The sequence below is a fragment of the Jaculus jaculus genome, chromosome 21 (assembly GCF_020740685.1).
Source record: "Jaculus jaculus isolate mJacJac1 chromosome 21, mJacJac1.mat.Y.cur, whole genome shotgun sequence".
NCBI lineage: Eukaryota > Metazoa > Chordata > Mammalia > Rodentia > Dipodidae > Jaculus > Jaculus jaculus.
In genome coordinates, this window is record NC_059122.1 from 14,049,447 (window position 1) to 14,074,422 (window position 24,976).

Genomic DNA, 24,976 nt, shown 5'->3' on the forward strand with positions numbered 1-24,976 from the left:
GAAAATAAGTTTCCAATGGGAATGGAAACCGCTGGAGCCACTAAGGAAATGAGAATGAAGTTAACCAAACACAAAAATAGATACAGAAGAGGATGGATCTGTATCACTCTTGAGAAACACCTAAGTTTTTTAATCAGCATATCACAGAGACAACAGTTTGCCATTTCATTATTCAGAATACTCAAGATATGGAATCACACTGCATGCTATTTTCACATGAATGAGTAGTAAAAATCACATACCTAACTACATACATATATACATTTGTATGAACATGTACATTGAAATTTTATTAAGACAAAAAACAGTAAGACATTAGCAAAGTGGATGAAGCAGAAATTATCATCTTAAGGAAAATAAATCAGATTCAGAACAAAATATATTTTCTCTTTTTTTTATTAATTAGTTTTGTACTCAGTGAATACAGTCAAGCTGGTACCATTGTTAGGCTCATCCAGGTCCTACCCCCTCCTCCGGGCCCCTGCTTGTTGAGGTATAGGGGTCATGCATTGTGGAGTTAGCCCACAGTTATGGGTAGGAGAAATGTCTCTGCATATATTTCCTGTCATATTTATATTTTTAATTTTATTTATGTACAAATGATAACAGAAAATTAGCTGTTTGGGGGAAATAATAAGTCTAAAAGGAGCTGGAAGAGGGAAACTGATATGACATGTGTGATAGAAAATAAAATGACAAATATAATTTGTTCTCATATGCAAAATATAAATAAATATATGTAACATGAAACACAAGGGGAACATTTGGGGTAAGAAAGGGATAAGGTGAGAATTATATGAGGGGTAATGCTGCATGTGTCTGTATGAGCTTTGATGGGCAGGAAACCTATCTAATGTTTTCACCTCATATCTTGCTTTGGAAACTCCAATGTAATCCATTTACATGGTTTCAGGTGCTGTTTATCCAAATGGCTTGTTGACATTGGTCTGGGACCAAATATCCTCAGGAGATTATCCCAGTGGCATTCATGATGCCTTGATATGCATGAACTCATAGCACCTGAAACAAGAGATGATCCTCACAACATGTTTTTCAACTTTTGCTTCTGACCTCGATGCAGGCCCCAGGGCTGTGTTTTGTACACCTCAAGGGGAACAAGGTGACACAAGCTGGAAAGAACTTATTTATGGATATAAATATTCCTTCTAGTCTTCAATAGTAGTGAGGATAGATACACACACAAGCATGCACATGTCATGTGTTTACCTACTGGACCCTGCACATTACATCTTAGCTCAGACTGTGAGCTTCTAGACATGGGGAAGCTGATAAGTTTTATTTTTGTCTTATTTATGGTGATGTTTTGTGTCCTCTTCTGCAGTTTGATAGAAACAAGCTGCTTTTGGAGAATAAAGCAAAACACAGGAAATGATGGAAATATGTGGAAAGACTGTACTTTTGAAATTCTCATATCATGGAAGCCTAGGAGAGAAAAAAATTTAAGCAGCCAGCTTTACAGGTAAGTGTCAGTTTTATTTCTTAATTTTCTATTGGAAAGCCATGAATAATGTTTAAGTCTGTAGATGGGTACATTAACACTTGGTGGATCCCTTGCTCTTTTCTTCTGAAACACTATATATGAATGAACCACAGTCTCCAGCAAGGAGGGACCTTGTGGAGGAGGAGGACAGGGAGGAGGCTAACTATGGTACCAACATGGCTGTTTACACACTGAGTATGTACATAACTAATTTAAAAAAAAAGAAAATCAGTAGCAAGCAAAAGAGAAAGAGAGAGAGAGAGAGAGAGAGAGAGAGAGAGAGAGAGAGAGAGAGAAAGAAAGACAGAAAGTACTGTCACGTATTTTTATTCCTTGTAGAATAGGAGATGTCACTCAAAGAAGTGATTACTTGCATCCCTTCTGAAATCTTAAACTGGTGAGTGTTATAAGTGGTAGCACATACAAATAGGATTTTATTTTTTCCCTATCTCTTTAATTCTTTTTTTTTTAAGTTGAAACTTTGTATGGACACATCAAGTGTTGGTATCTTCCCTGCCTCCCTACCCTCACTGAGGGCCCTACTTAATGGGATTGCTGGTATACACCATGAAGTTGTGAGTAATGAGTTATAAGAGCAGAAGTCTGTCATTGTGGAGGGAGGCATTCTTCTGGATATTCCCTCCTACCCTGTGGCTCTTACATTCTTTTTGCCCCCCTCTTCTGCAAAATTCCCTGAGCCTTGGTGGATGTGATTTAAGTCCACTTTAGTGTTGAACTCTCAAGAGCTTCTTGATTTATGCTTCAGTGCATTTTCCATATCTTCAGTATCTCTCTCCACCGTCCTGGCTCAGGTTGCCAGGCTTGCCGTGGCCGCAGCATTCTTGCTCATCTCACCAGTTCCTTTGTGTTCCACCTGGGCCCTAGCTTCTGTGCTGGGGGTGTCCACCTGATGACACGGAGTCAGCAATTCTTGTCCTTTGTTCTTGCTGTTTCTGAAAAAGAAAAACAGATTCTCCAACAGAGAGTGAGATCAGGATAGGTTAAAGAGTATAAGAACTGTTAAGTTAGAGAGCTTTTGATGGCCACCGCCTCACTTTTGACCAAAGGCTAGTGGACAGTTCTCACTGGAGTCCATAATCTTGGTCTCCTCAGAATCCTGCCTTGTTCCCCAGATCCAGCTATTCTTTCCTTTCCACCAAGAGAATCTCCTAGCCAATCAGAAAGCTACTGGTTACTTACTTATCTAGCATGGGTGCTAATATTGCAACTGCATGTCAGGACAGTTGCTTGCACACAGCAGAGTCTGTTGTCTGCTTTTGCCCAGCATCTCCTGTTGTGTTTTCAGCACTATATGGGTTAGCCATCTGAGAGATGAATTTCTTCCAGATTCAGCCATATCTCTCAATGTTCTATGATATTGTGCCATGGCAGTATGTGTTTTCTTTGGCAACAGGGTCTCAGCTTTCCACTAAAGTGGGTAACCAAGTGCTTTGACAGAGCTTGTCTTGTTTGGGGGACCTCATAAGTCTTTTTGATCAACAGCTCAACATAGGTTGTGATCAATTTCTGCTACTAAGGTTTACCAGCCAGAATCAAATATTTTAGAGTATGGCTTCACCCCACCCTCTCCAGGGCCCATCTTACCACACAATCCTTCATGTTCCTGTTAAGCATTCTATCTTTCATTCTTTTATCCAGGAGAAAGCAGTCTATGGTACCAGTACACATTGTATTTGGTTTTGTTTATATCTCCACTCCCTATGCCATCTCATTGCCCTCCCCACAAACCCTTTCATCCCTCTTATCTGGCCCTTGAGTTGTATGTTGGGTATGACAGCCATTCACACTTTCCTATTTTAGGATCCACAGATGAGGGAGATGATGCAGAGTTTGCCTTTCTATACTTTAATGAGGTCATTTTTCCCATGTCTATCCATTTTCCTACATATTTTATTACATCATTTTTTTTTACTGCTGAGTAGAATTCAACTGTACCACATCTTCATTATTCATTTGTCAAATGATGAGCATCTGTGTTGATTCCAGTTCTGAGCCATTATGAATTGAGCAGCTATAAACATGGTTGAGCAAATGTCTCTGCAGTGAATAGTGGAGCCTTTAGGGTAGATGCCCAATAGAGGAATGGCTGGATCAGTCTGTAGCTCTATAATTATCTTTTTCAGAAGTCTCCATATTGATTTCCATAGTGGTTTCACAAGTTTGCACTCTCAACAGCAGGGAATGAGATTTCTTCTTTCCCCAAATCCTCATCAACATTTACTGTCATTTGAGTTTTTTAATGACTGCCATCCTTTCTGGAGTAAGGTAGAATCTCATAATTGTTTCAATTTGCATTTTCTCAATGGTTAAGGTTGCTGAATATTTTCTTAGAAATTAGCCATTTGTTTTTCTTCCTTTGAAAATTTTCTGTTCAGTTCTCTGCCCATGTTTTTTCTTTTTTTATTATAAACCTACTTACTATGGATACATCATGTGTTGGTGCCATCCTTTCCCCCTTCCCTTCTCCCATTCCACTGGGGCCCTCCTCAGTAGGGTTATAAATATTCCCCATGGGGCTGTGGGTTATGTGTTGTGGGAGCAGCAGTCAGTTGTTGGAGGGAGGCAGGGCCTCTGGGTATAGTGTCCCAACTGTAGCTCTTAAAATCTTTCTGTCCCCTGTCTCATAAAATTCCTCGAGTCAAGTGGGTACGTTTTAAGTCTACTTCAGTGATGAGCTCTTAGGAGCCTCTGGATTTCTCCTTTGCTAGATGTTGAGTTTCCTCAGGGTCTGTCTCCTTCACCCTGGAACTGATTGTCAGGCTCACCATGGAAGATGCATTCTTTTTTTTTTTAATTATTTATTTATTTATTTATTTATTTATTTGAGAGCAACAGACACAGAGAGAAAGACAGAGGAAGAGGGAGAGAATGGGCGCGCCAGGGCTTCCAGCCTCTGCAAATGAACTCCAGATGTGCGCGACCCCTTGTGCATCTGGCTAACGTGGGACCTGGGAAACTGAGCCTCGAACCAGGGTCCTTAGGCTTCACAGGCAAGCGCTTAACCGCTAAGCCATCTCTCCAGCCCAGGAAGATGCATTCTTGCTCATCTCCCCAGTTCCTCTGTGGTTTCAGCTGGGGCTTGGCTCAAGTGTGACGGTTGTTTATCTCCTCAGGTATTGCTACCTTCTGAAAAAGAAATGCAGATTCTCCAGTGGAGAGTAAAGTCAGCATAGGTTAAATGAGATGTTTATTAACTTAGGGAGAATTTGATGTGTGGATACCATCTTTTAGCCAAAGACTAGTGGGATCTTGATATTGGAGGTCATAATCTTTGTTTCCATAGGATTCTGATCTGGTTTCCAATTCCAGATAGGGGCTCCTTTCCAATGAATGGATCCCTTAGCCAATCAAAAAGCTATTGAACCCATACCAAGGTTGTGAATCACTATTGTACTAGTATGTACATTTTGTCAGGATGTTTGCTTCTGAGTAGCTTAGACCCGTGGTCACTCACACTTTTGTTGGCTACTTCCCCCACTAGCTTCAGATAGTGTTTTCCAAAACTAGCAATGGCTGTCTGGGGTCTGGCTGGCTTCCAGGTTCCTTGTTCTGTGCTGGCAGCATATGGTCTCTTCAGCAATAGGGTCTTACCATTTCCCCAGGCAGATAATCAAGTGCTTTGACAGAAGACTGTCTTGTTTTGGGTACCTGGTGGGTCTTTGAGATCTAAAGCTCATTGTGGTAGCAACAACTTTCTGATACTGGGAGTTACAGGTCAGAGCCATTTTCTTTTTTAAGGTTATGTTTCATTCTGCTCTCCAGGGCTCTTCTTGTCAGATGACCCCCCCACCATATTCCTGTTGAGGGTTCAATCTTTTATTCTATCTTCAAGGATGAAGGTTTCTATGGTTCTGGTTTATTTTGGGTTCAATTTTGTGTTTCTTCCCCCACCCTTCCCTTCCTTTCCCCTCAAACCCTTCCATCCCTATTGTCTGGGCCTTGAGTTGCCTATGAGGTATGTCATCAACTCAAGCTGATCCAGGTTAGGAACCACAGATGAGGGGGACCATGTGGAATTTGTCTTTCTGTGATTGTGTGAGTTCGTTAAGTATGATCTGTTGCAAGTCCATTCATTTTATTGCATCATTTTCCTTCTGCTGAGCAGAATTCCATTGTGTACATGTACCACAACTTGATAAGACTCATCCAATAATGGGCACATGGGTTGATTCCAGTTCTTAGCTGTTGTAAATTGTGCATCTGTAAACACATTTGAACAAATATCTCTGTATGGAAGCATGGAGCATTTAGGTAAATGCTTCCCTTCCTTTCTATTCTCTTTATATCCCCTTTCTAGCTTCCTGGCCTTTGCTACTGAGTTTTCTTCCTACTCATACAGAAGTCCAATCATCTGTAGCTAGTATGCACATATGAGAGAGAACATGTTATGCTTGGCTTTCTGGGCCTGGGTTACCTCACTTAGTATAATCCTTTCCAGATCCATTCATTTTCCTGAAAATTCCATAACTTCATTTTTCTTTACCACTGAGTAGAACTCCATTGTATAAATGTGCCATATCTTCGTTATCCTCTCATCAGTTGAGGGACATCTAGGCTGGTTCCATTTCCCAGCTATTGTGAATTGAGTGGCAATAAACATGGTTGAGCAAGATCTCTAAGGTAATGATATGAGTCCTTAGGATATATGCCTAGGAGTGCTGTAACTGGGTCGTATGATAGACCTATTTTTAGCTGTTTTAGGAACCTCCACACTGATTTCCACAATGGCTGGATCAGATTGCAATCCCACCAACTGTGTAGAAGGGTTCTTCTTTTTCTACATCCTCACCAGCATTTATGATCATTTGCTTTCATGATGGTAGCCAATCTGACAGGGGTGAGATGGAATCTCAACATAGTTTTAATCTGCATTTCCCTGATGAATAGGGATGTAGAACACTTTTTAGATGCTTATATGCCATCTGTATTTCTTCTTTTGAGAAATCTCTATTTAGTTTCATAGCCCACTTTTAATTGGCTTGTTTTATTTCTTATTATTTAATTTAATCCTCTATCAGATGTATGGCTGGCAAAGATTTTTTTCCCATTCTGTAGGTTGCCTCTTTGCTTTATTCACAGTGTCCTTTGCCGTACAAAATCTTTGTAATTGCATGAGGCCCCAGTGGTTAATCTGTGGTTTTATTGCCTGAGTAATTGGGTTTATATTCAGAAAGTCTTTGCCAAGACCAGTATGTTGAAGGGTTTTCCCTACTTTTTTCTCTAGCAGTTTCAGAGTTTCAGGGCTGATGTTAAGGTTTCAATCCATTTGGACTTAATTCTTGTGCATGGAGAGAGAGAAGAAGAATCTATTTTCATCCTTCTACAGATACATATCCAGTTTTCCCATCACCATTTGCTGAAGAGGATGCCTTTTCTCCAATGAGTATTTTTGGCATTTTTATTGAATATCAGGTGGCTATAGCTACTTGGGCTTACATCTGGGTCCTCTATTCTGTTCCACTGATCTACATGTCTGCTTTTGTGCCAGTACCATGCTGTTTTGTTACTATGGCTCTGTAGTATAGGTTAAAATCCGGTATGGTGATACCACCAGCCTTATTTTTGTTGCTCAGTATTGTTTTAGATATTCGAGATTTTTTTGGAATTCCAAATGAATTTTTGGATTTTTTTTTCTATTTCTATGAACAATGCCATTGGAATTTTGATGGGGATAGCATTAAATGTGTAGGTTGCTTTTGGTAAGATTGCCATTTTCACAATATTGATTCTTCCGATCTAGGAACAAGGCATGTTTTTCCATTTCCTAGTGTCTTCTGTAATTTCTCACTTGAGTGTTTTAAAGTTTTCATTGTAGAGATCCTTCATTTCCTTGGTTAAGTTTATTCCAAGGTACTTTTTTATTTTGATGCAATTGTGAATGGAAGAATTTCTCTGATTTCATCCTCTGTGTATTTGTTGTTAGCATATAGGAAGGCTACTGATTTCTGTGTATTTATTTTGTATCCTGTTATAGGGCTGTAGGTGTTTACCAGTTCTAACAGTTTACTGGTAGAGTCTTTAGGGTCCTTTATGTATAGATTCATGTTATCTGCAAATAATGATAACTTGATCTCTTCCTTTCCAATTTGTGCCTCTTTTATGTGTGTGATGAATGGTGTTTCTGATATATTCTTGTATTCTGTTTACCAACATTTTGTTGAGAAGTTTTGCATCTATGTTCATGAGGGAGATTGGTCTGTAATTTTCTTTTTTTGTTCTATCTTTGCCTGGTTTTGGTATCAGGGTGATGCTGGCTTCATAGAAGGAGTTTGGTAGGATTCCTTCTTTTTCTATTTTGTGGAAAAACTTAAGAAGCAATGGTGTTAGTTCTTCCCTGAAGGTCTGGTAAAATTCAGCAGTGAGTCCACTTGGGCCTGGGCTATTTTTAGTTGGGAGATTTTTGATAAGTGCTTGTATCTCCATACTTGTTATAGGTCTATTTAAGTGATTAATCTCATCTTGATTTAATTTAGGTAGGTCATATAAATCAAGGAAATCATCCATTCCTCTCAGATTTTCAGAGTATATGTTTTTATAGTATATCACTCTGATTTATTGAGTTTCTCTGGTATCTGTTTTGATGTTGCCTTTTTCATCTCTAATTTTTGCTAAGGGCTTATCAATCTTGTTTACCCTTTCAAAGAACCAACTCTTTGTTTCATTGATTCTTTGGATTGGTTTTTTTTTGGGGGGGTACTTCATAGGATGGTATTATAAATATGTAAGTAGAAGAATAGATTAATGGGGGAGGAAGGCCCAAAAAGAGGTCAGGGGAAGAGATTGAGTAAAGGAAAGGTGGAGGGAGGGCTTATCAAAATCTAAGAGGATGTAAATAAATCATATGGAAACCTACCTTTTTGGACAATGGAACACTCATGAACTATAGATTGTTGCTAGAAAATTTTCAATGCCAGGGATGGGATACTGACCAGTGAGTTGTTGGCCAGGGAGGTCCCTGGTGTACCCAAAACATTATATGCCATTGCCAAGGCCCTTGGTTTCCCACCAGGAATAGATGGTAAGACCCTATTGTTGAAGTCTCCACATGCTTGAGCTGCAAGGCCACTGAAAAAACCTGCTGGAACTGAGCTGATAACCTCCTCCATGTAGACCAGCTGACAGAAAGCTGGAAGAAGCCATTCTGCATACAATTCAATGGGAGAGAGAGAAATCACCAGTGAACATACTCAACAGTGGACAGTGCAAGCCTTGTATTTGGACAGCCAGGCCAAATGAGCCAAGGGGTGCAATAGTAGCACATCAGTCATGATGGAAACCAACTGCCCTCTAATTGGACTGGAGGCCTGCTCCATGGGAGGGAATACATCTCTGATACTGAAAACTTAAAACAGGGGTAGTCATGAGCCCTAGAGGTGCAACATCTGCTGCTGTCTGGCTAAATGTATATACTATGCCTATCAAACTGCCCAGTAAGCACTTCTCTTAATGTTCATACCCTTATATTAATGCTACTCTCACTTTTGGTAGAGAATCTTCTCTGTTCACATGGCAGTGACCTTGGGATGACTCAGAAGGCATCATGGTGCTGGAAAGAAGTGACAGGAGTGCTCAATACTGCAATATCTCTATCACACCTTTCAAGGCTCGGGGTCAATTGTAGAAGACGTGGAGGAAAGAATGTAAGACCTAAAGGAAGGGTAGGACTCCTTACAACGTACTCCCCCCAGACACAAAATGGGCTGGATATCCATGACCTCACAGTGCCTGACACTACTACACAAGATCATCATAAGAGGAGGAAAAGATCATGACATCAAAATAAAAGAGAGACTGATTGGGGGGGGGATATGATGGAGAATGGAGTTTCAAAGGAGAAAGTGGGGAGAGGGATGGTATTACCATGGGATATTTTGTATAATCATGGAAGTTGTTAATAAAAAAATTGAAAATAAAAAAAGACTTATTTTTGAAAGATGTTAATAAACATCTCGAAGACTTGATGATAAGGATAGTGGGCAGGAGGGGAGGTTATGGAGGGGACAAAAAACTGTACCCAAATGGAAATGGTACCATATAATCCTACATCCTGAAAGACATACTAAAGAGTCGAATCTTCATCAGGTGCTTAGAGAGCATACCTGTTTCGCAGGGGCCTGGAGAGGGTATGATAAAGACTATCCTCAATATTCTCCTGTTTCTCTCTTTTCTTCTTTTATATTACCTATATTTTTCTTCTTCTCCCTTGGCACTGACTTGTCACTCCCAGTACCAGCATGTGGGTAATATCCACAATGAGCTGTTGATCAGAGAGACCTACAAGGTTTCCCAAGAGAAGACAAAATTATGTCAGAGTACTTAATAACCCACCAAGGGTTAATGTTAAGACCCTACTGCTGAAGACACCATATGCTGTTGGGATGTAACATGGAGTGACCTGACTGGAAACTGGAAGAGAGTCAATCCCCAGGCAGTTAGCTTGTCTACTGGCAGAAGGTGTTACATGACTGACTAGGGGAAAATTACCAATATCTGTCTAAGCAACTCATGGTCTAAGCTACTCAACAGCAATCAACCTGACCTGATGCTCACACAAGTGCAATAGTGGCACACAGCCATTTTGGGATACCAACTACTCTTGATTTGGCTAACAGATCTACTCAGTGGAATGGAACCCATACCTGGAATGGAGAAATAAGTCAGAACCATATCCAAAAATGAGCTTTCTCTCCAATATCAAGCTCCCACCATTAGTGGGCTACAAGAGGGCCTACACCTATTAAATTCTCTCTAAAATAATAAAGGGTATCCATGTATCTTGCACTGACCTCACTCTCTGTCAGAGAATTTGCTTCTCTTTTTTCAAATGGATGCAGAACCTGAGGAAGGAATCAGCCCATTGCAACCCACCTGGACACCAACTGAAGCCATAGAGTTAGTGGGGTAATAAGCAAGACATGCTTTCTCAGTGAACCTGGTCCCTACACAAGGGTGAAGGAGACAGAAACAGAGAACATTCAACTCCTACCAAATCAGGTATCCAGATGTTACCAAGACCTCCTGTCACTTAAATAGACCTAAAATGAACCCAATAATGGCTCAGGGAAATTCGCAGAAGAGGGGATGGAAAGATTGTTAGAGCCATAAGTTGGGTCATTATGCACAGAGACATTGCCTCTCCCCCATAACTGAAGGTCATGTCCACAATGCAACACCCACAATCCTCGCAGGGGGGGGGGGGGAATGACAAGGAGAAGGCTAATGATGGTACCATGGGTGTATACACACTATATAATCAACTAATAAAAAAGAGAAAATTTTAAAATAAAATAAAACATTAAGCTGGAAAAAAGTTATTAGGGGTTTTCATCTCTGTGAAAACTCTTTAGATCTTTACTTGAAATTAAATGTCTAATGTACAACTTCTTAATCCTATAAAAAAGAGTTATTATTGAAAGGTATTTATTTTTGCCATTTTTCTAATTTTGTAGTTCTTCCAGTTTTACCTTTGCTGTCTTGTATTAACTAGTATTTGAGTATGGTTTTTTTTCCCCCCCAGTTTCTTCAAATGTGTGCTTTTCTTTCTCTTCAGCATGGAGAATCCTTTCAAGTATTTTCTGTAGAGCTGGTTTTGTCTTCAAATATTCCTTTAGCTTACTTTTGTTGTGGAATGTCTTTATTTCTCCATCTATTTGAATGGATAGCTTTTCAGGATAAAGTAACCTTGGTTGACAGTTGTTATCTTTCAGAACTTGGAATACATCATTACAAGCCCTTCTGGCTTTTTAAGTTTGTGTTGAGTAATCTGCTATGATTCTGATGGGCTTGCCTTTGTATGTGACTTGATTTTTCTCTCTAGCTGCTTTAAATATATTTTCTTTGGTTTGTATTTTTTGTAGTTGATTATAGTATGGCAAGGAGAGGTTCTTCCCAGGTTTTGTCTGCTTGGTGTTCTAAAGGCTTCCTGTGTCTGCATTGGTATCTCTTTCCCAATTTGGAGGACGTTTTCTTCTGTGATTTTGTTAAAAACACCTACGATGCCTTTGGAATGAAATTCTTCTCCTCCTACTATACCCTGAATTCTTATGTTTGATCTTTTCATAGTGTCCCAAATATCTTGAAATTCCCATTCATATTTTCCTATTAGTTTGTCTTTCTCTTTGTTGGATTAGATCTGCCACCTGGTCTTATAGTTTAGATATTCTGTCCTCTCCTTCATCCATTCTATTGGTGAGATTTTCTACAGCATTTTTTTATTTCACCAACTGTGTTCTTCATTGCTATTCTTTCTGACTGGTTTTTCTTCATTATTTCTATTTCCTTATTCATGTCTTATATTGACCTCTTATTTCATTAAATTTTAGTTTCCTGTGTCTTCTTTGATTCCTTTGATTTCTTTTAGCATATTTATAATCATTCTTTTGAAATCTTTCTCAGGCATTTCCTCTAACTCATTCTCACTGGAGGTTATCTCTGATGCATTAACACATTTTCGTGGATTTATATTGTCTTGATTTTTGGGGTTTCTTGTATTACAATGTAGAGATTTTTGCATCTTGGATTAATTTAATGATTGGGTTTGCTAATTATCTGCAGTATTATTAGATGTATCAATCAATCTGATGTTATATATGTTCAGGGTAGATGCTTAAGGTGCTAGGTGTGGCTCTTAAGACTCTCAGAGTAACTACAAAAGTGATCCTGGGTGTTGGGTTTGTAGGCTGAGAGGAACAAAATACAGGCAAAGTCTAAAATGTAACTAAAAAATACACATATTCAATAAAAAACAGCACAGGTATTTATGCAAGAGTAGATACTATGACAACCAGATCCTCTAACAAAGTCACTGTCCCTAAGGATGTGTGTTACCCCACACCCTTAATCCTGTCAACTGAGAGGCTAATATTTCTGGTTTGTAGAGGTTTACAAGGTCAGCTTGTGACCGAGTGAGACCCTTCCACAATGAACAACAGAAGAGGAAACAAAGGCACTATAAATCAGGAAACAACAAATGACAAGCCCAAAATATAGCTTATGTAAGAATTGCAAATCCTACCATCCGTCAGATTTAATATATAATTTACCCTGACATGGAAGGTTCAATCAGTACTTCTAATGCAAGCCTATATACCAGGCTTATTTGGCAGGTACTGATGTGGTGTAATCTCAGTTACCTTTTGGGATAGCTTTGGTGTCAATTATGCTGCATGCCCACTTGGGTCCCTCTTTGTTGCACTGTGGGCTCAGGTAGCCTGGCTGGGTTGGTGGGTCACTGCTTGATTGCCTTGCTGGGTGCTGTGTAGGTGATCTCCCTTCCCCAGGTCTCTAGTGTTTCTGCTGGCAGTAGGGGAGGGGAGGCTGTGGATGGTGGCTGAAGTTCTCCCACTGGTCCTCTTCCTCACAAGTGGGCCACTGTTATATTTACTGATCAGATAGAATTTACACCAAAACTACAAGAGATACCTATGACTTCAAAGGTGGTATAAGAGACAAATTTTGCCATAGATAGGATTGACTGTATATTCACCATTAATCAGAGTGTGTCCTTGGTCAGTGCTGTATGGTATGTAAGAAACTACCTTAAATAGGAGTTTGTAAAGGGATTTATGCATAAACATGAGGTCCTAGGTTCAAATCCACAGCCCTGCCATAAAATTTTAGAATGATGATATGCATCTATCATCAAAAGACTAGATGGGGTTGAAAAAGCAAGATCCCTATAGATTACTTGCTTGGTACTGTAGCCAAGTTGATGAGGTCCAAGTCATGAAAATATTATGTATAAAGTAATTGAAGAAAACAACTGGCATTGGTTTATGGTGTACACACTCAAACAAGCATATGTTCTCTTCCCCACACATGCAATGTGGTTTCGCATAAACAAGAATATGAATACTACATAGATATGCTCACCACAATACCATAAACTACATCACTGCTATTTTTGTTTTTCGTTTCTTACAATGGGGAATTCCAGGATAGTGATATTAGCAGATTTACTGTGTGGTGCAGGTCTATCTATTTTTAAGTTCATGGAACACCTATAGTCTTTTCACCAAATTGTCATGTGGTAAAAATTAAACCAGCTCTAGACATTTTTACAACATAAATACACTTGTGAATGATCTACAATTACAAAATTTAAAAATACCTATGTCCCTATGTCATGTGGTTTCATATTCTCAAATAAAGGTGAATATATATATCAGAACTTCAAGAGAAATCTTCATTTATCACACATATTACATGTCTATTTTTTGGCTTGGAAGATGGGATCCTGTTTGAAGCTTATCAATAATGATCATTGTGTTTCTTTTCAGTTTGCCAGTCAAAAAATATCAATATATTCTGACACTGATTTTTGCCACTGAGGAGATCAACAAGAATCCACATCTTTTACCCAACCTCTCTATGGATTTTAAGTTCTTTTCTTCCAATTGTGATGACTCACTTAAAGTTATACCTTATCTAAGTTGGATAGCAAAAAAACATTTCTGGGTTCCCAACTATAGGTGTAAACAACATTCCTGTAATATACTTCTAACAGGACCAACATGGGCAGCAAGTAGCAGATTTGGGACATTTTTGAAACTCTTTGAATTTGCACAGGTGAGATTTTGTGATATACAGAGTATAAATCCTGCCACTTTTATTGCTATTCTCATGTGCTTAGGGATGTTGGAAACTAGAATTATAAATGTATTCTCAAGTACAGTTCAAAGAGATAACAATCATATTTGATTATGCATGAACACTTAATTTTAAAAAATTGATAGGAAGGGCTGGTGCACGCCTTTAATTCCAGCACTTGGGAGGAAGAGATAGGAGAATCACTGTGAGTTCAAGGTCACCTGGGTTAGAGTGAGACCCTACCTCAAAAAAAAAAAAAATTGATAGGAAGAACTGGAGAGACATACAAAGTGATTCCCTATACCCCTTAAACTGCTCAGTACTTTTCCAGAAGCTTATAAGTAGTGAAATATGACCAGTAATGGGGTGAAACGTGTTTCTGGCCAGTCTTCCCAAGTGGTTATTAACACAATTCGGATTTTAGATTGAGTTTTCTTCCAGTGCCCTTTCTCGCATTGATTTTTATTTTTTGTGTTCCTTAGATTCACTATGGTCGATTTCATCCTGTTCTGAGTGACCATTATCAGTATCCTCAGCTGTATCAGATTGCCCCCAAGGACACAAGACTGCCTTTTGCCATAGTCTCCTTACTGCTCCATTTCAACTGGACCTGGGTGGGGCTGGTCATCTCTGATGATGACCAAGGTATTCAATTTCTCTCAGACTTGAGAGAAGAGATGCAAGGAAATGAGGTGTGTTTAGCCTTTGTGAATGTGATCCCACTAAACATGGAGTTGTACATTACAAGGGCTGAGACATATTATAACCAAATTGTGATATCACTGGCAAATGTTGTGATCATTTATGGTGAAATGAATTCTACTTTAGAAGTGAGCTTTAGACAATGGGAATATTTAGGTATCCGGAGGATCTGGGTCACCACATCACAGTGGGATGGCGTCACAAATACAAGAAGAGACTTCATTCTTCATGCATGCTGTGGGACTTTCTCTTTTTCTAGCCACCATCATGAGATTCCCAACTTTAAAGAAATTATTCGCGCATTTAACACTTCCCAATATCCAATAGACACTTCTCTGATGAGATCAGAATGGATGTACTTTAATTGTTCAAACATTGATTCTCAATGTAAAACCCAGAGTAAGTGTTCACCCAACACTTCATTGGAATGGTATGCAGGGCAAGGATTTGACATGGCCATGAATGATGAGAATTATAATCTATACAATGCTGTATATGCCTTAGCATATGCCCACCATGAAATATATTTTCACCAGGTAGATGTTCAGCCAATGATAAGTCTACGGCTACTTGACTGTCCAAAGGTATGTAGTGTTATCAATGTTACCTTCTAAGTGGTTTCACAGATGTATAAACCCTGTTGTTGAAGAGTACTTCTCTCAATTATGGATATTTCTACATTGTTTCATTTCCTAGAAAGTAAAGCTACATTCAGTTTACTAGCTACTTTTTACAGGGCAAATACCTGAGCAAAACAACTTAGTGGAGAATGATTTAATTCTACTTCACAGTTAAAGATGACAGTCCATCATGATGGTAAAAACATGGAGCAGGGGAATAAAAAATAATGTGATGAGGGTATACACAGTCTGTAAGCAGAGAGTGATGAATATGTGTGGTCAGCTAGCTGTCCCTAAATATAGACTCGTGTCCCATGGAATAGCGCAACATGAATTCATTGTGAGTTTTTCCAGGTAGGTTGCCTAAACTCCAAATTCCTTAGACATATGTGCATAGATTTGTGTCCATGGTAATTCTAACTCCAGTCAAGAAGACAACCATGACAAACCACCATTATTTGTATACATGAACAAAAAGAGAATGAAATTAATGATAGTAGTTTTGAATGATGTATGTTTTATGTGACAGATGATCATGTTATGATGCCCCAACTGTTTTAAGTTTTTAATGGTTTTTATCATGAAGTACTTGAATATCTTGATGTAATCTTTCTTTTCCCATGCAAAAATACCCTTTTCTGTGTGACTGACAGATCATATGAGTTGTTAAAGTAATTCTGTACCACTTTCATTACTGAAGACCTTAATAGATAAATGTTCTTTTGATTTTCATAAATATAATGGGTTTAAAGGCTTATTTCTCTAGCCTTACCTATTATTTATTTGGTGATCATTTTTATCTTTCTTTTTTTTTTTTTTTTTTTTTTTTTGTTTTTAAAGGTAGGGGTCTCACTCTGGTCCAGGCTGACCTGGAACTCACTCTGTAGCTCCAGGGTGGCCTTGAACTCACAGTGATCCTCCCACCTCTGCCTCCCAAGTGCTGGGATTAAAGGCGTGCGCCACCACGCCCGGCTGGTGATCATTTTTAGGAGCTTCTCCAAAAAGAAACTTGTAAAGATATAGTAATATTTATCTGTGAAATTTCATACTATTGGTTATATGTAATAAAGTTTCCTTTTGAGGGAAAGCTTGCAGAAACCAAGTGTGTTACCTACATTACATATTATGTCTATAAGTGTATAATACATAATTGAAAGATGGTACTTCTCTTTTAGTTTTATCACTCTCTGAAGAGCATGCAATTTGTTAACCCTGTTGGAGACCTAGTGACTATTAATGAGAAAAAAAAAATTGATGCAGACTATGATATTCTCCACATTTGGAATTTTCCACAAGGTCTTGGAATAAAGGTGAAGATAGGACAGTTTTCTCCATATCTGTCCCTTGGTCAACAATTGTATTTGTCTGATGAGACAATAGATTGGGCCACTGGGGGCAGGCAGGTATGTTGTAACTAACTGTAATGCCTGACTCAAGTTATAAATAGCAAAATTCATGTGAGGCCATGCGTGTCCCTCGTGATTTTGTCAAGTGCAACATGTTGTTTAGGATTCTCTTTCCAGTGTCCTAGATTTTCTTTCTATCTTTTGAAAAATATTTGGGAACAACAAAATGTTTCATCAAAATCTCCATTCCTATGACAACATACAGTGTACTAAATGGAGTGTGACCATTCAGCTATATTCTAGGTGTGGAAAATAAGTTTACTAATGGTGCATTGTGTGAACATATATTTATGATTGGGGGAGATGAAATTCCTATCTGTAACAAGCACATTTCTGGTCTTCCTCAGATTCCGTCCTCTGTGTGCAGTGTGAATTGCAGGCCTGGTTTCCAGAAGTTCACACAGGAGGGAAAGGCAGCCTGCTGCTTTAATTGTTCCCCCTGCCCAGAAAATGAGATTTCTAACAAAACAGGTAAGTTGGTGAATTAGGCAGTAATTCTCCAGTTTGGTTGTTTTCTCCACCCATACTAGAAACTTGTAGAGGCCTGGAGGGGACCTGAAAAGACAGATAATGTCTCTTCCTTGCTTAATGTAATCACTTGGTTTAAGTGATAAACATTCCTGACCATAAAAGGAACACTCATTTTCCTCCAAGAACCACAGTTTTTGTACCTAGATCCATTGCAGATACTAATTCCCTCACAATAAAAAAAAAGTTTGAGAGCTGATAATTAGTGAATATATTATCCCTCTCAGGGAACATCACACATGATATTTTATTCAAATACATATAATCTTCTTTGAATCACAATAAAAGAAGATTATAAAAAGGAATCTTCCACATCCTTATCTTCCCAGGACACAGTAGGTTACTGACAGAAAAAAAAAAAATCCTCACAGATGTTTTTATCTTTAGAAATATGTAGTTTTGCACATACTTTCAATGTAAGCATAGCATGTAGTGTGTACATACAAAATAATTCATAAAGAAAAGTTAATTTTAAGACTAGAGAAAATCATATCACAAACATTTTAAAAACAAGAAACATAATACATTGATTTTAATGTCACAAGTATTGTTTCAGATGTATATTTAAGTATTTAAGGTGGTACTGGGAAATGTTCAGAGATCAAAAATAAGAATAAAAAGAAATATGGGGCTGGAGAGATGGCTTAGCGGTTAAGCACTTGCCTGTGAAGCTTAAGGACCCCAGTCAAGGCTCGATTCCCCAGGACCCATGTTAACCAGATGCACAAGGGGGGTGCACAGGTCTGGAGTTCCTTTACAGTGGCTGGAGGCCCTGGCACGCTCATTCTCTCTCTCTCTCTCTCCCTCTCTCCCCACTCCCCTCTCTCTCTCTCATAAACAACAACAAAAAATATATACTTCTGGGATGTCAAGCCTGCTAGGTACAGCATAGAACGAATGAATAGGTGTTACTTTATGTTGCCCTCTCTTTTACAGGTAAGAAGGGAAGACAACATATGGAAGTGGGAAGTTAGAATAGAACTTAAAGGCTGCAATAAATATGATCAAAGAAATCTAAATAATGATATAAATATTCACACCTCAATGTTTTCATCTACTAGAGCATACAACTTACTCTCATACCCAGAGTACTTTTCCAGCTTATAAGAAATCAAAGTGGGTAGGGAGGTATGTAGTTAAATGAAGTTTAAAAAAAGGATCAATCTGACATTAATTTTTTTGAAGTGTCCTGACTGGATAATATCATAAAAGAGAATTAAGATAATATTATTAGAAAAGAAATAAAAACTGTGGTTGCTCAGATAATACCACAATATACAATTCAAATTGATTAGTTAAATATAAACATTGGTGGCAATGAATAAGTTCATTATTAACATAAAATTTTTTTGCATTTGCATATGCTAGCCATTTTATGGCCTTATAATATAGAATAATTATGACATGCCTAGAAAATTTTTAATAATGTATGCACATAAGTTTAGAAAACAGGATTAAGAAAAGTAATATTAGAATTTTAAATGGAAAAAAATCTTCCTTGATAGAAATGCTGAATATGACATACCAAATAATTCTTTTTAATTCTATTTTATGATTCCATGTAATTATAATCAAAACTGTAAAACATCATGATGCAAAATACAACTTAAAGGTGGGATGGATTTATCCCTAGTTAACAAATTCTGTATTATGTTTGTGCTATTTGAAGTTGACATATTACATTGTTCATAATCCTTTCTCAATAGCTTTTTCATGAAATTGTGTTAGAACCTAGACCAAAGATTATTAAGGGAGAACTTGGAGAATTAGGTAAATCCTATGTCCTCTCAAAGTCAGTACATTAATACCTACTCAAAAATAATGGATTTAAGCAGTAGTGATATAAGTGTTAATTATATCTAGGGGTCTCCAAACTTCTTACTGTTTCTTAAACATAAATTTTGAAAATATTATATGTATCTACTGCCATCTAAGGACAAAGGCTTAGGGCTCCACCCTTGATACAGACAGGTAGACTTTATAAGAAATAGAAATAAACTGGGTGTGGTGGTGCATGCCTTTAATCCCAGCACTTGGGAGGCAGAGGGAGAAGGATTGCAGTGAGTTTGAGACCACCCTGAGACTCCATAATGAATTCCAGATCAGCCTGGGCTAGAGTGAGACCCTACTTCGAAAAACCAAAGAAAAGAAAAGAAAAGAAAAGAAAAGAAAAGAAAAGAAAAGAAAAGAAAAGAAAAGAAAAGAAAAGAAAAGAAAAGAAAAGAAAAGAAAAGAAAAGAAAAGAAAAGAAAAGAAAAGAAAAGAAAAGAAAGAAAGAATAGGGCTGGAGAGATTGCTTGGTGGTTAAGCACTTGCCTATGAATCCTAAGGACCCCGGTTCGAGGCTCAATGCCCCAGGACCCACATTAGCCAGATGCACAAGCAGGTACACATATTTGGGGTTTGTTTGCAGTGGCTGGAGGCCCTGGCGTACCCATTCTCTCTCTCTCTTTCTGTCACTTTCAAAAAAAATAAATAAATAGAAATATAGGGGCTGGAGAGATGGCTTAGTGGTTATGTGCTTGCCTGTGAAGCCTAAAGACCCCAGTTAGAGGCTTGATTCTCCAGAACCCACGTAAGCCAGATGAACAAGGTGGCAAGCATCTGGAGTTTCATTTGCAGTGGCAGAAGGCCCTGGCATGGACATTGTCAAGAGTAGGTTTTTTCAAAGACACAAAATCATGTATCTCTATGATCTTGGACTGAATTGATTACAGAACTCTGAGCTAGAAAAAGTTTTTTGAGCCAAGCCCAACAGACTGGCTTTTTTTTTTTTTTGTGAGAGAGACCAAATGTGAGAGCAAGCCTGGAAGAGAGAGAAAGAGAGAGAATTGGCACACCAGGGCCTCCAGCCACTGCAAGCAAACTCCAGATGCATGTGACAACGTGTGCCCATATGCTTTCTTGTGCATGTGTCACCTTGAATACCTGGCTTATAGGGTTCTGGTGAGTAAAACATGGATCCTTAGATTTCATAGGCGAGCCACTTAACCACTAAGCCATCTGTCTAGCCCTAGAAATTTTTTTTAAATTATTTTTTAAATTTTATTTATTTATTTATTTATTTGAGAGCGACAGACACAGAGAGAAAGACAGATAGAGGGAGAGAGAGGGAATGGGTGCGCCAGGGCTTCCAGCCTCTGCAAACGAACTCCAGATGTGTGCGCCCCCTAGTGCATCTGGCTAACGTGGGACCTGGGGAACCCAGCCTCAAACCGGGGTCCTTAGGCTTCACAGGCAAGTGCTTAACCGCTAAGCCATCTCTCCAGCCCATAGAAATTTTAATACTAGTACAATATAGCATTATTTTATTCTTTTAAGATGAATAAAGGATAAGGAGGATATATAAAGTAAACTAAATGAATAAAATAAAGCTTTTCAGGGTGGGGAGATGGCTCAGAAGTTAAGGAACATTCCTGCAAAACCAAACCATCCCAGTTCAATTCCACAGTACACACATAAAGCTAGATGCCAAAGTGGTACATACACCTGAAGTTAGTTTGCAGTGGCTAGAGGTTCCGGAACACCTGTTATCTCCCTTTCTCTGTGTCTCCCTATGCTTGCAAAAAAAAAAAAAAAAAAAAAAAAAAACCAAACAAAACAATATTTTTTTAAATGTGTGATTGGGCTGGAGAGATGGCTTCATTGTTAAGTGCTTGCCTGTGAAGCCTAAGGACCCTGGTTTAAGGCTCAATTCCCCAGGATCCACATAAGCCAGATGCACAAGGTGGCACATGTATCTGGAGTTTGTTTGCAGTGGCTGGAGGCCCTGGTGTGCCCATTCTCTCTCCCCCCTTTCTCTCTGTCTCTCTCAAATAAATAAATAAAAATAAACAAAAATTTTTAAAACCATGGTTATCTCATCATATTATGTTGGCCTTTATTAATTGAGAATCATGGCTACTGAGCAATATACCTTAGTTGTTGTCAAGAGGAACAAGGAATACAAACATGGGTCACCTCGAAAACACTTGGTGGTAGTATGCTGTGCCTAACTGCCACTATCCTGATGATACTTTGCTTTCTCTGCAGGTATCAATCAATGTGTGAAGTGCCCAGTCCATCACTACACCAACATAGAGCGAACTCACTGTCTCCAAAAAACTGTGACGTTCCTGGCTTATGAAGACCCCTTGGGGACGGCTCTGGCTTGCTTGGCCCTGGGCTTCTCTGCACTCACTGCTCTTGTTCTTGGGGTTTTTGTGAAGCACCAAGACACACCGATTGTGAAGGCCAATAATCGGACAAACAGCTACATCCTTCTCATCGCACTCAAGTTCTGTTTCCTCTGTTCATTGCTCTTCATCGGCCGTCCCAACACAGCCACCTGCATCCTGCAGCAGGTCACGTTTGGAGTTCTGTTCACTGTGGCTGTGTCCACCGTCTTGGCCAAAACAATCACTGTGGTTCTGGCCTTCAAGGTCACTGCTCCAGGAAGAAAGACGAGGGGGCTGCTGGTATCAGGGGCACCTAACTTCATCATTCCCATCTGTACCTTCATCCAACTTGTTCTCTGTGGAATCTGGCTGGGAACATCCCCTCCCTTTGTTGACACTGACGCACAGTCAGAACACAGCCACATCATCATTGTGTGCAACAAAGGCTCAGCCACTGCCTTCTACTGTGTCCTAGGATACCTGGCATCTCTGGCTGTAGGGAGCTTCGCTGTGGCTTTCCTGGCCAGGAACCTGCCTGACACGTTCAATGAAGCCAAGTTCCTGACCTTCAGCATGTTGGTGTTCTGCAGCGTCTGGGTCACCTTCCTCCCTGTCTATCACAGCACCAAGGGGAAGGCCATGGTGATGGTGGAGGTCTTCTCTATCTTGGCCTCCAGTGCAGGTTTGCTAGGTTGCATCTTTTTCCCCAAGTGCTACATCATTTTATTAAGACCCAGTAGGAATTCTTTTCAGACAATCAAGAAAAAATCATCTTGTTCACCAATTGATCTTTAAAATTTAACTCATATATATTAATGTATATCCCCCCAAAAAAACCCTTGCACTATTGTAACACTAAATATTAGAATATGGTAAGATATTTGTTCATGTGTACAAGTCTTATTTGTTCTCTAACAATGTTTGTCACCTTCCTTGCACAACCTCCAAGGCAGGTTCTTTTCCCTAGCACCCACTGAAAGCCAGTTTCACAAAGTGGCATATGCCTCTGGCGTTTGTTCGCAGTAGCAAGAATAATCATTTTTTTATACTTCGCTCAAATTAGTAAATAAAAACACTGGTAATGTAGTATGTATTTTGCTCCTACCAGTCTTGATAAAATAAGATGCATCTGATCCATTCTTCAGATTGTTCAATGGGAACCTGTTACACAATATTGCTGGAAAGATCAAATGTCTTTGGGCCTAACTTTAAAAGGCTGGAGTCAAGTGCTCAAAGACTATTCAGAGACACAGTGAAGAATATTACCCTTTGGGAGAAACAGAGGCCTTACATTAACTTGTTTTCCATATACATTATGGTTATCAACGTGTCTGAAATCCTCTGGAGGGCTTGAGGAATGACAATTAGAGGTAAGACTGTGCAGACTGAGAGACTGTTGAGCACCTGTCCATCCATCCATCCATCCATCCATCCATCCATCCATCCATCCATCCATCCGTCAGCCACTGCCACCCACTCCGGACACAGAACATCCAGTCATGGATAAAAATGAGCTGGTGCAGAAAGCCAATCTGGCCACACAGGCTGAGTGACACAATGACATGGCAGCCCGCATGAAGTCTGTAACAGAGCAAGGAGCTGAATTAACTTATGAGAAAGGAATCTTCTTTCGGTTGATTGTAAAAAATGTAAGAGTATGTAGGTCATCTTGGAAGGTCATCTTAGCTACTGAACAAAAGATAGAAGGTGTTGAACAAAAGCCACAGATGGCTTGAGAATACACAGAGAAAACTGAGATGGAGCTAAGAGATATCTGCAATTTGTCATAGAAAGCTCTGCCACATTCTGTACATTCATAGGGTTTCACACCTGCATGAATTCTATGTGTAGGAAGTTGTGACTACTCATGGAAAGCTTTGCCACACTGTGTATATTCATGTGGCTTCTTACCTAAATGAGTCCTTTGATGCTTAATAAGGTTTCCTTTGGTAGTTAAAGCTTTCCCACATTCTGACTTCTATGACTACTAGAGAGTTGCTTCTTGAAGAAGAAAGATTTCCCACATTGTACACACTTATACAGCTTCTCACTTGTATGGAACCTCTCACGTACACAGCTGTGATTTGGTGTAGAAAGCTTTCTCATATTCTATAAGTTTGTATGACTTCTCACCTGTGTGCACTCTTTGGTGTTTACTGAGAGCTGACATCATAGAAAGCTTTCCCACAATTTGTACGATCATAGGGCTTCTCACCCACATTAGCTCTTTGTTCTTCAATAAGGTATCCTTTAGTGGTGAATGTTTTCTCACATTCTGTACACTATAGCACTTCTCATGAGAATGATTTCTACAACGTCTTGTGAGTTGTTTCATGCAGTAGAATGACTTCCCACATTGCAGACATTTGTAGAGCATATCACATGTGTGTATTATGTCATGTGCACTGAGTTGTAGAAAACTTCCCCACAATCTTTACATTCATAAGGCTGTCCACCAGTATGAGTTCTGTGATGTTCAGTAAGTTTGGAGTTGACATAGAAAGACTTACCCATTGTATATATTCATAAGTTTTCTCACCCATATGAGTTCTCTCATGAACAGTGAGGTATACTTTGCTAGTGAAAGCTTTCCCATACTCTGTACATTCATAGGGCTTCAATTCCAGATGGGACCTCTGATGACGAGTAAGGTGCTCCTTGTGAGCAATAGCTTTCCCACATTCTGCACATTCATGTTGCTTTTCACCATTACGACTTCTATAATGGCTCATGAGCTGATTCTTGTAGTAGAAAGATTTTGTACATTCTTTACATTCATAGGGCTTCTTGGCTGTCTGGGTTCTCTCACAAGTAATGAGGTATGCCTTATTAGTGAAAGCTTTCCCACATTCTAAACATCCACAAGCACACTATAAATCTCTGTGTGTGTGTGTGTCTGTCTGTCTGTCTTCTTTTGGATTTTCAAGGTAATGTCTCATTCTAGCCCAGACTAACCTGAAATCCACATAGTCTAAAGCTGGTCTTAAATTTAAATTTACAGTGATCCTCACACCTCAGCCTTCCAAGTGCTTGGATTAAATGCATGAGCCACCATACTGAGCAAATTTCTTGATATATTTCTTGATCCAGGAACATGTACAACCTACTTAGTTATTTTCTTCTTTTTAAATGCTGAAGATTCACATTTTTGGAGCTCCAGTGGTGCAATTGGTTAGCAAGTGGTACTTATATGAAGATTCACATTTCTTATGAAAAGCTCAGAATCATAGGTAGGAATAGTAAATCATTCAAGATTTTACTACTCAATATAACCACCTTTAAAATGCTATTATTTGGGACCGGAGAAGTGACTCAGTGGTTAAAGGTGCTGACATCCAGTTTTAACATTTTTTATTTTTATTTATTTATTTGAGAGACAGAAAGAGGCAGAGAGAGAAATAGAGAGAATGGGCACACCAGGGCTTCCAGCCACTGCAAACAAACTCCATATGC

The 24,976-nt window shown here is 39.0% G+C and overlaps 1 protein-coding gene across 1 annotated transcript; it reads left to right on the forward strand.

Annotated features, from left to right (window-relative positions):
• The first annotated feature begins 13,749 nt into the window (after positions 1–13,749).
• Positions 13,750–22,318, forward strand: LOC101596509 (vomeronasal type-2 receptor 116-like). Its single transcript, XM_045139425.1, is given in 7 exon segments — positions 13,750–13,803; positions 13,805–14,089; positions 14,593–15,396; positions 16,590–16,835; positions 17,186–17,309; positions 19,160–19,162; positions 21,399–22,318. Coding segments are annotated over 7 exon segments (2,436 nt in total).
• Positions 22,319–24,976: the final 2,658 nt, after the last annotated feature.